The sequence below is a fragment of the Lytechinus pictus genome, chromosome 4, assembly GCF_037042905.1.
Source record: "Lytechinus pictus isolate F3 Inbred chromosome 4, Lp3.0, whole genome shotgun sequence".
In the NCBI taxonomy this organism is placed as follows: domain Eukaryota; kingdom Metazoa; phylum Echinodermata; class Echinoidea; order Temnopleuroida; family Toxopneustidae; genus Lytechinus; species Lytechinus pictus.
Window position 1 is genome coordinate 22678498 of NC_087248.1, and position 15534 is coordinate 22694031.

The following is a 15534-nucleotide window of genomic DNA, read 5'->3' on the forward strand; positions in this document are numbered from 1 at the left end:
TACAGCAAAAAATTATACTGGGGCATGCCTCACAAAAAGTTGTGATGAATTCAAATCAAACTTAACCTGGAATTTATCTTAAATCATGTTTGTTAGAGATAAGAAATTTAAGCAATCATAATCGATCACAACCTTTGATTCGTCTTCTGCATGTATTATTTGATTGTGGTTGATATTTTGATGCAAATGTGAAATGAAAATATACAGTTGATTAATAAATACTGTTGAAAGAAAAAAGAAATGAGTTTCATTTGAATTTATCAAAACTCTTTGTAAGATGGGGCCCAAAAGATAAAGCCTGTCGAGTGTTGACAGTCCTAAAGATATTTTAATTCTAACAGAGTGCAAACATACCATTCCATAATGGTAATAAACAAATTAAAAAGGAATGATGTGTTAATAATTGGGAATACTACATAAAAGCAAAGAGCTTCCTACAGGGTTAGGAAATGCCAACAATTTTTTTACGATTACATTTTTTTCATCAATTTCCCAATACAAAAACTGGTGATATTGGAATGCCAATAAAATTAATTAATCTTTAATAGTTTCTGCAGAGTAGCATTGCAAAATAATAACATTTCAACAGTATGTTTAACCATTTTGGAGAGATGGAAATAGAGTAATACACAAATATGGATAGTCAAAGAATGTAAGATTTGAATAGGTATAGCTTTGGAATGTAAGTTACATCATATTCCATACACAACTTCTGTTGATATTTGGCAAAAATCCAGAATGTTTCAATCTTTTAATTAGAACACATAACTTCAATGCAACAACTAATATCTTGATGATCTATCAGAAATATCAAATAAAATAGCAATATATGATTTTTTTGGTAAAACATACATTTCAATTTTCATTAATATCCAAACGTATCATGGAATGGCTTGGCATAAAGGAAAGTCAATAATCATTAACTAAAAAAACAAATACAAATCTCGCAAGCTTCATGATCGATCATTCCACCAACATAACGCATTATAAGCAAATTCCAATAATAATCTAAATAACGGCACTTACAGATGCCTCGACAAATATATAGCTAGACAATTAATCAACAGAATCATATATTCTCTCTAGTCTAATGTTATCAATGTAAAATTACAAACAAATCAGGTACAAAATGATTGGCAGATCGGGACACCAAACATATTCAAATTTCACCAAAATGATCAATATTTCTGTGTAACGTGCATTAGATACAAATAACCGAATGAAAAGAACTGTATTGTGCAAGAATCGTTGACATGACATGATTAGAATGAGCCATTCTATGCTGCACCTATGGTTATGTTCAGGTGAGTGCGTTCGTAAGCTATGGAATGTTGGTTGGGTGAATGTTCGTGCGGTGTATGCTACACGCTATATACATACGAGTGCTGTACAAGATTGCAATCGCAGAAGTGAGCGACAAAAGGTGACTGGGTGCTACCTCGTGAGTATAAGAAAGACTTAGACACCAGAAGACAGACTCGTCCTTGAGTGGAGATCATTACAAGATACGTGAGCCATGAATCATTGCTTAAAAAGGCATTGGTTAAAATTTATTTGTCAGGAACAAAATCTGAGCGACAAGGTCTCACTTATTACCTCTGTCTGCGATACGTTGTATAAATGAAGCCCTACAAACTTACACCTGAATATCATTATTTAAATGAGCACTTTAAAAAATGACCAGAAACACCATCCCAATTTGAGCCCATAGACTACATGTGTTGAAAGGAGAATCCACAGCATAAAAATCAATCGTTTTTTTTCAGGTGCAGATTTCTTGAAAGCACCTGCATGAATTCTTTAATTTTTTTCTCTTCCTAGTTGTTCTCATTCGTCCATATTAACAATATTGCATACAACACATATCGACGTTTGGGAAGATTTTAAACAAGACCTTTGTAAATATTAACCAACGTCTTCAAGTAGCTGAGTTGTACCTGCATCTACAGACGCATCTCAGAATAACTTAACAATAGTTCTTCCATCAAATGATATTGTCAAAATAACACAAAACATTCAACACAAAATTCTCAGATGGTCAAAATGGATTTTCTGGGTATTGTTTGAAATGCAACATTGTAAATGACTGGATTATGTGTGTATTTCGATATGCATTGCAGGGATAGAGAATGGGAGGAAATACTAAAAAAGCGATTGATGATAATCATTACTTTCGACCTGTCTCGAAATGTCTTGCAGATAATAATGATAGGCATTAGTATAGCGCCATCTAACTAGAAACAATCTATTCCGAGGCGCAGATAATTTAAACCAATTGGCAGTCCTATTGCAATGAAGTCCTGGGGGGTGTTTCACAAAGATTTAAGTATGACTTAGGTCGCACTTAACTGCCGACGCGTACATGCAACGCGCCATCTTATTGATAGACACGCAGTAGTGCGTGTCCTCATGACAAAATCTGACCAATGCAGTCGAGCCTTTCATACCGTACGCAACTCGGTATTTAAGTGCGACTCTAAGTCATACTCAAATCTTTGTGAAACACCCCCCTGAATTGAAAATTCAGCTATTAAAAGAATACAGCTCAAATGTGTACACTTGTCATGCACTTCAAATCTTTGGAGCATATCAAAATATATATTACTATGACAATGTAACATTGGCTTGAATTGTATTTTTATCTGTTCAATATAGAACATTTATTATTTAAGTGACTATTTTGAAACCATTTACATACATTCAAACAATGAGAACAGGATCTGCATGCCTTCAATTTGATATGGGATTAAGTAAAATTAAATGAGGTAAAGTCTTTTGCGTGCCCCAGGCTTGTTGACTGAAGCAAATCATGTTTATTCAATTAATTACTTAGCATTTTACTTCTCTAAAAAGAATTTCAGCCAAAATTCACACTGAAAACATTATGAAAGAGGCATGGCAATTGTAAAATAATTTGAAATTCATGTTTTACACAAATTCTGTCTGCCAATCGTGATATTCAAAATAATTTACTTTATTCTGCTTGATAGTATCTAAAATTTCTAACAAAAGATTTGAATACTAGAATCGGCTTTGTATTTCATTGTAATAAAAGTCAGAAGTTACATATTTTTCAGATTTACCCTATTACATTAAAGTTCTAACAAGACCATATAAGGAAATACACATATTAACTCAAAGGCAAGAAAATGGGTCACAAAGCAGAATGATACCATCTGTACACTTAATGCAAGAAGATTATGAGAATTAAATCCTTTTAAAATTGGTATATCAAATACCAATATTTATCTCCCTTTCAAATCATTATAAAATTGTTCACTGTTGTTGATTTCGGTATTACCAAATCACAAAATTCCTCACACCTTGGAAATTTATAGAATGATTTTAGAAATTCAAGTCATCACTATTTTTCAAACTTTTTAAAAGCAAACTATAAGCATACTTCACAGTAGGGATTGAATTAGAAACAAATTGTAAATTCATGGAAATACATGTTCCTTCATTTGCTCCTAATTACTTTGAATGTGGAGTAAAGCTTTGAACATGAATAAATAATGAAAATACTTTTGTGACTGACTTCCTAAACCGTTTACTGAAAACAAAAATAGATTGCACAGCAGTTCGCGATAAATATTGGTAGCATGTAAATTTTCGAATACAAGTGAAGCATCTGAGGATTCCCTCCTTTCAAAATGCTCTCAGAAATAATATACCACCAGGGTATAGTTGAAAAAAAAAAGAATTGATAATGCCTCTGATTAGCTGGGGATATATATAAATAATTAGTAAATATAGGAGATGTCAATTAAATGTTATTATTACCAGAAGGATTTCTGAGTATTGTTATGGCACATAGAAGGGCAGAAACCTGAGACAAGCCATGCTAAAACTGAACATTATATTACTTGCTTGAATAAAGCCCTGGGAACTCCAGCTTGAATAAATAAAGAAGTGATTGTAAATCTTTTCCCCGTTCCCCAAATTCCAGGTCGACCAATGATTTCTCATCTCTCCAACACAAAAAACACAATCCCACAACACTGGCAATTTCCAATTCAGACTTGCTGATTAATTCCAAGAAGATATATAAATCAATTTCAAAGCCACAAGCCTGTTTGAATACATAAAATTGCAACTGCACAAATTAAATGAAACTATTTTTTTTTACATAATACATGGCATAAATGTTATCATATTCTAGTATAACTAGCATATTTTTTTTTCCAACTCAATTTTTTTTTATATATACAAAGCGCTATTTACAGGAATAGTATATGATTATGAACATGTTTGCATTTCTGCAAATGGTTTATTGGTATGAAGGATAATTCATTTTATTTGCCAAGTACAGATATACTGTAATCAAGGGGGAAAACAAATCTTGAGAAAATGGGAAAAATAGACCAAATGCTAAAAAATATCATACTTCATCCGGCAAAAAAACTTGGATAAAGATAGAGCATTATGTGACCTCAAGCACAATGAAATGAAAAATAATGTGAACATACGATGTATATATTTCACAATGTTGTCTATACAAGTTGCACATCATAGCCATAAGTGCTGTGAATGTCATTTTTTAGCACAATCATACAAGATAATGCCTCTCTTTCTCTCATGTCTCACGTACGTACATGTATATGAAATACTTCTATAAACTACATATATTGAGACAATTCTTATGTACAGTATATTATTGAAATATAAACAACATCAAGGACAACAAAAGTTTGACATGTATTATTATTTTTTTTTGCAAGAGCACGTCGCATGTGATAAAAGTATCGTCACTGCAAACACAACGCAAAGACGATGCAAAGCATTGCCGTTGAATTACCTAGAACACTTTCAAGTATAGAAACCAGAATGAACATGTAAAATCCAGTTCTAAATGAAAATATGAAATCATCAATCTTCAATAGCAAAACTACCGCTTGGTGTCAGTATGAAATGAAACTGTAATGCTGGTGCAAAACCAGCTTTCCAAAGAGAAGAAAAGGATCGGATGAAACGAGCAACTTTGTTCAACCGCACAGAAATTCCCATTCTTCCGAACCATAATGGAATGTACATAATAGCAGCAAAAACCATTTCATCTACGAGTTGTGAAGATAACAGAGCTGAAAATGGAAGTTACAACGACCTTCGACTTATTAAGAAAAAAAAAGGAGAGATTAGATGGCAGAGAGGGAGAGAGAGAGAGAAGAAGAGAAATGAAAATTTCACTCTGAAAATTGTTTTTGTTTTGCATTGTTTCGAGTGATAATTTGGTATATAAATTACATATATATGATATTGTATATGACTAGGGGAAAGAGAAGCACACTATGGGAATATCTAGGGTTACACCACTGACTCTAGTCTACCATCCATTCAGAATCATGTTACAATTATATACTTTGGAAGAAAATCAGGACCCAAGTATTCATTCGTAAAATTTGCTTAGAAACAATCACAAACATTATCTATGATTTAATTAATACATCCTACTTCTCCTGAATAGCTACTGCATCAGTCAGACTAGCTTTGAATTCACGGATTTCCATCGAGACTGCCCCGCGTTGTCGTCGTCCCGCGAGGAATGCGTCTCAAAATCTATCTCACGTATTGCCTGAAACCCGACATGTGTGAATGTAATCGCTAAATTGTAAGAGCGTGCACTGAGAGAGGGTGAGGCTGCTGGCTGTTCCAGCTTTGGATCACTCCCCTCTCTGTAAATCCCATCTGACGGCGTGTATGCTCTGGCTCCTTCTCTCGACAGCTAATCAAGTCATGCATCGGTACATTGCTAACCACCATCCATCTCGTTACCATGGCAACACACCTACCTTCGCCACCTCGTCATCCATTCTTTAGTCACCCCCGCAACAAAACAGGTTGTCTGAGCAAGCAAGCGTGTGTGATCGTGTGTTTATTGGAAAGTCTTTGCTCCTGAGCTCATCCAACTCACAATACTAATCATCGTCCGAAGTTTGTCCATCACCGTCTTGCGTGATCCATCCTTCATTTTTTACGAGAGAGAACGGATAAATGCAACCATCTTTACGAAAGCTCTCTTCCTCTCAGTTTTTCAAAAAAGCAGTTGCATCGAAAACAAAAACCGTGACGCTGACGTGAAGTGGTAAGTGAAATGCTCTGTCGCTCAAATCCTCGGTCCGACCGCGCAAAGAAAAATGCCCGCACCGCTCCGTCGCCGGGCGGACGCTACACGTATGTCAACCTCGCGCCCACCGCCGCAACGAAGATCCTCGATGACGGGGATAACAAAAGTGGTAAATGAAATCCTACCCCGGTGTGCAAGCTGCAGTGTGTTAAAATTGATACCACTTCTTGTCTTTGTACTTTTGCATGATTTGGTTAGCCGCCTGTTGGAAGTTCTCTGCATTCGCCATCATCTGGGCTGTCTTCTCTTCGAGTTCGCTCAACTTTTGACCTCTCTCGTACAATGCCTGAAAAAAGATTGGATATGTATTCATTTATTAATGAGAACACCAGCAAAGTGACAAAAAGACGTGATACAAAAGTACAGAAAATAGTCAAATACATGTACATGTATGGTAGCTATCATAGCATAATGTTAGGAATAATAAAATCAAATTCTTGCTTTGCGGCAAGCCCTGTCGTCGGAGCAAAGTCCAAATTGGCTTCAAGTCGCAACTAATGATGACATCATTACGATTTGGAATTGAATTTGCTATTATTCCTACAGGGAGGCAGGAACTTGAATGAATTTTTATTTTAGTAGTCCTACCAACTATTCTGAACTCTGATCACTAACATTTTATTGGTTGGAATGTCCTTGTAAAATACTATTACAATTTCTTTGAAATTCGAATTGAAACGAATCGCATAGTGTGCGCCGGGCTTTATTCGTGCACAGTAAGGCTGATTTCCCCAAATGAGAAGATTCAGCGCCATGAATGAGAAATCTAAAACTCCCTGTAAGTCGCACGTATCTTTAAGTACAGATTCATTAACTCTTAATGTGCCTTTCACTGTAATCAGCGAGTGCCATTTTTTCAGAGAGTCTATATTTAATTGCTTTATTTATATAAAAAGGGAATCACTCCTGAGACAATAATATTAAACCTCTTGACCATCAGCTGAACTGAACAATGGAATCACTCATGCATGCAATGCACTCCTCAAAATGCAATAGGCATAACAATAGCTGTGTGACCATTGCACGAAAATGTGTTCGTGGCACTCCAGTGGATGCACAGATATGTGTTCATGGCACGTAAAGTGGAGCGTTGTGGCCCAGTGGATTAGTCTTCGGACTTTGAAACAGAGGGTCGTGGGTTCGAATCCCAGCCATGGCGTAATTTCCTTCGGCAAGAAATTTATCCACATTGTGCTGCACTCGACCCAGGTGAGGTGAATGGGTACCCGGTAGGATTTATTCCTTGAATGCTTTAGCGCCTATATGGCCGCTCAGCTACAGCCGGGGTAATAATGATATACCAAGTATATTTCAGCGCCTTGAGCACATAAATGCTTGAATGCTTTAGCGCCTATATGGCCGCTCAGCTACAGCCGGGGTAATAATGATATACCACGTATATTTCAGCGCCTTGAGCACATAAATGCTTGAATGATTTAGCGCCTATATGGCCGCTCAGCTACAGCCGGGGTAATAATGATATACCAAGTATATTTCAGCGCCTTGAGCACATAAATGCTTGAATGCTTTAGCGCCTATATGGCCGCTCAGCTACAGCCGGGGTAATAATGATATACCACGTATATTTCAGCGCCTTGAGCACATAAATGCTTGAATGCTTTAGCGCCTATATGGTCGCTCAGCTACAGCCGGGGTAATAATGATATACCAAGTATATTTCAGCGCCTTGAGCACATAATCAATGTGGATTTGGCGCTTTAGAAATACTCTATATTATTATCATCATTAAGAGCCCTCTGGAGGATGCGATACTTACAATTCTGGCCTTTGCGACCTCTCCCATGGCTCCTCCAGCCTGGGCCTTGACCCCCTCGAGTCCCCCTGTCCCTGGAATGTGTCTTGCAACGCTCTTCGATGGTTTACCCGCAGTCTCACCGACTAGGAAAAGGAACAGAAAGAAGATTATCAGCAGGGGGTGTTTCGCAAAAGAGTGGGTCTACTCAAGCTTAAATCCTGACGCGCACATATGTATGTATCTCATACGCAGCAGCGCGTGTCCTCTTGGCATGATTTGACCAAAGCGGTGATGGCTTTTATACTGCAGGCAACTGGGAATTGAAGTGCGACTCAAGTCACACTTAAATCTTTGTGAAGCATCCCCCTGTTGTGTTTGGTATTCAAGGCATCGCTGCATTTGGTCAGATCGTGGTGAGAGTATGCCCAAGGGAGGAGCACTATCACGTTGTCATCGATGAGATCATACATTGAATATCGCTTGCACGTTGGCACTTGAACATGAATTTTAATCGTAAAGACATATCTCCTTGGAAAACATGCAACATACATATCGTATCGCTGCTGGGATGATAAAACCTCATCTCAAAATTTAAATATTTTGATGACAGCTCAGAATATGCTAAGTTTAGAGTTATAACAGCCTTTTCTAAGCTGCCCTCAAAAGTTTAAAATTTTGATATATGAGGTTTTATCAGCCCAGCCACAATATGCATTGTACTTTGTGAAAGATGTGAAATAAATGAATTTAGCCTTTTGATGTGAACATTACAACATGGGTTACACCACTGTTCCGATTTCTGAATAGCCATATGAATACTCAAACATTGTGAATATGTTATTTTGTTATATTCTCATACCCCAAGAGCAGGGTCAAGGAGTTAATAAATCTTATCTCATCTGTATCTTCCGACTTACAAAGTTCTTCCCTGTCTAGCGCTCCTCCTCCACCTCCAAAGAGTCCCTTGAAGAACCCCTTACTAGGTGCTTCTGGTGTGTTAACAGGTAAGAACAGATCACCTAGCATATCATGAAGGTTCTCACTGAAATCACAAAAAGAGAAAGTCAGGGATTCAGTTTCATTCCGATCCAATAGACACTTGATATAGCGCCCTCTCCTTTCGGTTACAAAGCAATGTACACACACTACTCCATGTTTGGGCAACTACAACAATATTATTATCATTTGTTTGGCGTCACCTGTGCCTGGGAGGTGAAATGCGAACTGAATCACTGTGACCCACAGGTCTCTCCCGATATAACTGATTGGGGGGATTGCAGGTGGACCACTACACCGGGGTTTTCCCCCTTTTCTTTTACGAATAGTGCAGTGGGTTCTTGACGTGCAAAGTTGTTGACTCTCCTCTACACGGGGCCTCCATTTAACGTCCTATCCAAAGGACGGAGTGTTTTCCATTGTAACATAGCCTACATCTATGAAACATGGGAGAGACGTTTATACACAACGCACTGGCTTCAGTCATCCGCCCGGGGTGGACTCAAACCCACGATCTTTGGTTCGGCGGGCAGACGCGTTATCGAATGAGCCAACAATAATTGAACACCTCACAATGATCAGCTTAGTCCATGCAATTCATTGTCCTCATAGCAAAATAGATGGAATTTCGAGGTAAAGCAATGGAAATGACGGTATAAATTTGCATTTGAATTTATGGGTTTATTACATTTCTTCATCAATTTTTAACATACAAATCTGAGTCCCATTTCATGAGGACTTGTTACAGTAACAAATGCACAATTTCTGTAACAAGTTTGCTATTTACCAATCAGAATGAAGGATTTCAGTAGCTTTTAACTGCTATTGCAAATCTGTTATTATAACAAGTTTTATGAAATGAGCCCCAGAAAAACAAATACAATACAATGATAAACAAAAAACAACCCCCCCCAAAAAAAAATATGACCATCTCTTTAATTAAAACACACATATTCTTTAAATTAAAAGGACATACAGAGGAGAGTAGTTAGAGTAAGTAAAGCAAACGCAGACTGGACTTCAGGTAAGACAAAAGCATGGTCATGGATGGTCAAAACTATAATGTATCATTATTAGATTAAAGGTGATAGAAAACCCCTATTTTTGAAATAGGTAGGTGTGTGAGATTGCGACTAGGATTGACCAGAAAATAGCATCATTTATAGATGAAGAGATAACAGTAATCATTAAGAAAATAAGGATGAATACTTCATCCTTATTTTTGCCTACAATAATCATCTTCATCATCATCTCATCATCCTTCTCATTTCCTTTATTGCCATCTTCATCATCATCACCATCATCATCATCATCACCATCATCATCATCATCATCATCATCATCATCATCATCATCATCATCATCATCATCATCATCATCATCATCATCATCATCATCATCATCATCATCATCATCATCATCATCATCATCATCATCATCAATCCCTTAGTTTCTTACCTCGCTTCACTGCATATTGTAAACCTTTGTATCTCTGTGGGTGAGCATTGATACAAGCCTTTACCGTGTGAGCTAAATTGGAATGTTCTGCCGATCCTAGAATAAAAAATAACAATATTTAATTGTTAAAAGACAGAGAACTTAAAAACCCAACGAATAATAGAATTTAACTCCAAAAAGGGGCTAACATCACCAAAATTGATTTTTTTTTTGCATTAAATATCTGTACCTTAGACATACTTTTTTTAGTAGGTGTGCAAAAATTGATTGAAAATTTTGGTTTTATTCCAAAAAGGAGCTTAATCCAGTAAAGTATTATTAAAAAAGGAGCTAAATCCACTACATTGAAAAGTCATTTAGGATTGTTATATATAACCACACATTTAAAATTCTAACATCGATTGAGCGTGGGTCATTGGTTCAGCTATATCAGGTTCATATTTCGTTATTGTAACTGCATCGAATTGGACCCCTTTTTAGTTTTATTTTTGTTTATTTACTTATTCATTGTTCTGTCTAATCCTTTATTAATTTACTGCTTTGCTGTTATCTTTATTTCAATCTATTTCTATTCATTTTGTGAAAGGAAGAGGCAAAACACCCCAAAATCTTCAATATGCACCAATTAGCCACATGAGTTTCACTGAGTTTTTGTTCATTCTTGCATCTTAACTCATTTTCAATATGCATGTATATCTATTCTTTTATAATTTTACCAACAATTTCAGAATTTCATGCATTGCAACCCCTGTATATTGTGATTTAAAGTTTTCAACAAACATCTATAACTAGTTCTATTACACAGGAGTATGAACAAATTATCACCAAACACATCATGTCAAAGGTCGAAGGTTCAAGGTGAAAGGTTACCTGAGATCTGTAAGTGGAAGGTATTCTTTGTCTAGTAGAAGCCTGAAGCTTGGTAGACTGTAGGTCATAATATGACCATTTGCTACATAGCATGCCAGGCATACGCTGTCTGTAAAACAAAAACAACAACAGATATATCATAAGATTGCTATGCTCTTTTTTTCTGCAGCCACATAGCACACCAGGCATATGGTATCAGTTCAGTTCAGTTCAATTCATTCATTTCCAATTATAAAATCACAATACAATTCATTAAGATACTTAACAACTGACCAAAAGAAAGCCGTATATATGCATTATAATAGTCTCACATAAAATATATATGTATATAATAAGTTTACCATTTTAAACAAAGGAAAAAGGGAAGTTATAAGAACCCAGAAATAGAGTTTGTCAAGATATCTTCCCCTACAGCAACAGGGACGAATTCTAAAACATAGTAAATCTATTAATAATAATAATAATAATAATACATATGATTTATATAGCGTCTTTTCCATTTTGATTAAATGCTCAAGGCGCTTAGAAGAGAGCAAGACATTAAAGTAAAGAGAACTAAGAAAAGTACAAGAAAGGGTAAATTAAAAATGAGGAAAAATTACTGTCTTCAAACCTAGTACCTGCTGGTGAACAAATGCAATTTTAGGTTGCCCTTAAAGGATGTTGCAGAGTTTGAGTTCTTTAGCTCCTGTGGAAGTGAATTCCACAGGGCTGGTCCGGCATGAGCAAAGGCTCGATCGCCCCAGGATTTTTTAGATAGTGGGATATGCAAGAGACTAGATTGTGATGATCGCAGTGTGCGTGCAGGTTGATAGTGGTGTATAAGAGACTTGTTGTAATCGGGTGCGGATCCATTGATGATATGATGAACCAAAAGTAGAATTTTGAAAACTATGCGATCCTTTATGGGCAACCAATGGAGGTCTTTAAGAACAGGAGTGATGTGATCGTGTTTATTTGACAGAGAAACAATACGAGCTGCTGAATTCTGAAGTTTTTGAAGTCGGGTAATTTTAGAGTTAGGTATATTAAAAAGAAGACTATTGAAATATACCAGTCAAATCACAATGAACAGCTGAGAGGTCTTTGTCGAAAATTGGTGAACTGGGACAGCCGATGGCCCTTAAGGCCACCGCACACCTTACGACTGTTCGCGATCCGATTTTGGAACAAATCGCATTTTGCTAATTTTCTGAAAATGTGAATGGAACACATCATTTTATTTGAGGTTAAAATTAATTGAAAGAATACTAATATAACCATTTTGAAAGATTGCAAGCCTTTATTTTCGAGTAAAGGCCAAATTAGTTTCAAATCGTAGCCAATCTTACGACTGCTATGACGTCATTACGACTAGATATTAAATTTGATTTTATTCTAAGAAGAATGATAGCATAGTCACAGATTTGAACATAGGTATTTGTACGATGATTTGGAACATAACACAGTAAGATATTCCAAGTCTCAATATTAGCATCAAATTCTACTAAGTTTTATTCCAAAACTGAGTCGCAGACCAATCGTAAGGTGTGTGGTTGCCTTAAGATTTGGAGCTGAGAAAAATTGTATATATGCTGACACTGCTGTTTTGATTCACAGATTTTCGACAAAGGCTGCTTTGTCATGAAGGGCTATTGACAATAGATTCTCAGCATTGCAGAAAGCGTCTGCATAGTGGTTGTGAAAATTCCCTATATATTCAGTCTTCAATTCAATCCAATTGAATTCAACACTTATTTCCAAAGATAAAAGCATTAATACAGTTTCTGTAAGCAGAGCTTGTGACGAGTGCACCGATCAACTCGAATGTCAAGGTCAAGGTATGAAGGTCAACTTACTTTGCATACTGATGACATCACTGCGTACAACATAAGATGATTCTGATATTTTCGTTCTGTACACACAAGTCTGGGAAGGTAGTGATATTACCTATAAAATTGAAAATAAATATAAGGAAAACTTGCATTAAAAGCAAAAATATGAAGTGTACACGTTATGCATTCAATGTTGCCAATTTGCTTCGACTTCAATGGTAAATAGCTTCACTACTTATCATGCAAAAAAGCTATACAAATAATTTATTAGGGATTTGTTTTTTTTTTCAGATGAAGATGAAATAAAGTTAATTTCAGAAATGGTCTTCCATTCAATTCTGTATAATTTATTTAAAGAAAATCATGACAATTATTTGTTGTAAAGACAACATTTCTCCGACTACAAATGTTGATAAAACTCTCCCCTGAGGAGTATTTCATCATCATGTGTCTTCTGAAAACTTTCATTGATTTTGATTAGCTGAGAAGCACAGTTTCCATGGTAACTGTTGGATAAATCATAAAATTGCCAGATAAGACATCCAACAAGTCCTTTCATGAAACCTTCCCCAGGAGTCAATAGGTTATGATGGCTGCGTTACCTTAGCCTCTTTCTCTGAACAGATGACGACGAACTGACGATCTGCTATCTCCGTGGATGATGAGGGAGACATTCGACTTCTTTGTAGTAACGGCTCTGAAATAAAATCGAAACCAGTTGAAATGAAGAACAGAGTAGCATGAATGCAGCAGTAACAATAACCAAAACAACCACAAATTATAAATGTCTTGTAAAGGCAGCTTAATGAAAGCCAGATGATAATTGCAAACATGTTATTCAATAAATTGGGGCACTGATATGATTAAACCAAAAGAAAACAAAGTCTATCAGCTATTAACATCATTTTTATATTGAAAAAAAATTGATCCCGATCATTGTATTAATGGATAGTTAGAAAAGTGCAACTGGATGTATCTATAAAATATCAATATAAACTCTGACAAGAGGAAGGTCACATTGTATCTTTTTCAGCACTTTTCTTTTCTCATCCAGATTTTAATGAACAAATCCGTCCACATATGTCCATCTTTCTTCTTGCATTTCCCATTTATTGCAATCCTCTTCGTTGCAAAAGTGTCAGAACATACATTCCCATCCCCCTCTATTAAACCTCAACAAATTGATTGATCCATGCCACAATTATTCATAGTAAAGGTCCGTTCACATATGACTTACTTTTATCTCTTCCTTCCCTGGTTTCTTTGTTGGGGTCCCTCCACACATCGCATGCTGGTGGGACCTGAAGACCATTACAGTCTAGGAAGGCTATGTGTAATGTGCAGCCTTTCAGCCTGAATACAGTACCTAAAAAGAGACCATCAAGAATAATCATTCAAAACAATGAAAGTGAAAATCCACACCAAAAAAATCCATATTTTATTTGGTAGAAATGATATCTGAAATAGAAAAACTCAGAAAATTCTTTTTGCCCAATTGATCGTGGGCCCGGGCGCCAGATCGATGCAGTCCCTGGGCTGTTGAATGCCAAGCAGGGTAGCAGCAACTCCCGTCTTTTAACATCTCTTGGTATGACGTGGCCGAGATTTGAACTCCCGACCTCCCGGTTGTGAGACGGACGCTCCACCAACTGAGCCAACACACCGGTAGAAAATTATATCAATAAATTCTATCAAATTCTATGAAAGTTCAAGTTAATGTTAAGTAGTGGGGAGAGGTGTCAATTTGGGGATTTAATTATTTTGTTCATCGATATAAAAAACTGGATAGAGCTCGTCCCATGTTGCCGCACACATCGACCTTGAAGGTACAGGCAACGTACTACATGACATGATTTGCAGTATATGGAGACCAACCAACATGTAAGAAACAACACCCAAACGCAAGAGGAAATAAGTACGGAACTTAATGTGCGCTTGAATTTTTAGAGTACTTTAAGTGTTTCCGGAGGTCTCAAACAGGCGCGTTGTTGCTTTATCCGATTTTATGATATCGAAGACTTTGTTAGCTAGAATGAAAAATGACTACATATTGATGTTAGATCGTAAATTACAGAAACTACAAACATTTGAGTATACGAATATAAGGACGACTCAGGTGCATGATGGTTCATTTCAAGCAAATCCTAAAAAATGAGTCCCATTACAGACTTCGTCAGTTTTTCATTCATTTTGGACACTTTTGGGAGGAATTCTGGGATTACATCTTACACGCAAGTTGGGCTCATGATGTACAAGCAACAGCAAACAAAATAATTACGGTTTATACTAGAATTCAGTGCCGAGAATGGAGACTTGCTTACCACTTGGTGTGACGATGACCGGTTGGGATAGCCTTTGTTCACCAGGAGGTGGAAGATTTACAACGATACCAAGCACTGAACCTAGAGTAGTTCCTACCCATAGACATGGACAAGTCACAGATTCTAAAAAAAGAAAAGAAAAGAAGCCATGTAGTTTAGTGGTTCGATCTTTGGTCTCTAATTGTGAGGTTGTCA

The 15534-nt window shown here is 36.5% G+C and overlaps 1 protein-coding gene across 6 annotated transcripts in view; it reads right to left on the bottom strand.

Annotated features, from left to right (window-relative positions):
• Positions 1–4981: 4981 nt before the first annotated feature.
• The window catches only part of LOC129259327 (syntaxin-binding protein 5-like), a 122336-nt gene continuing 111783 nt past the window's right edge, over positions 4982–15534 (bottom strand). For all 6 annotated transcript variants that reach the window (XM_064098660.1, XM_064098657.1, XM_064098655.1 and 3 more), the window contains 9 exons: positions 15340–15462; positions 14256–14384; positions 13621–13715; positions 13043–13133; positions 11205–11313; positions 10335–10430; positions 8798–8922; positions 7902–8023; positions 4982–6410 (listed from right to left, as the gene is read on the bottom strand). In XM_064098660.1, the coding sequence (XP_063954730.1) occupies positions 6273–6410; positions 7902–8023; positions 8798–8922; positions 10335–10430; positions 11205–11313; positions 13043–13133; positions 13621–13715; positions 14256–14384; positions 15340–15462 (1028 nt within the window). In that variant the 3' untranslated portion in view covers positions 4982–6272. The remainder of the gene's footprint in view (positions 6411–7901; positions 8024–8797; positions 8923–10334; positions 10431–11204; positions 11314–13042; positions 13134–13620; positions 13716–14255; positions 14385–15339; positions 15463–15534) is intronic.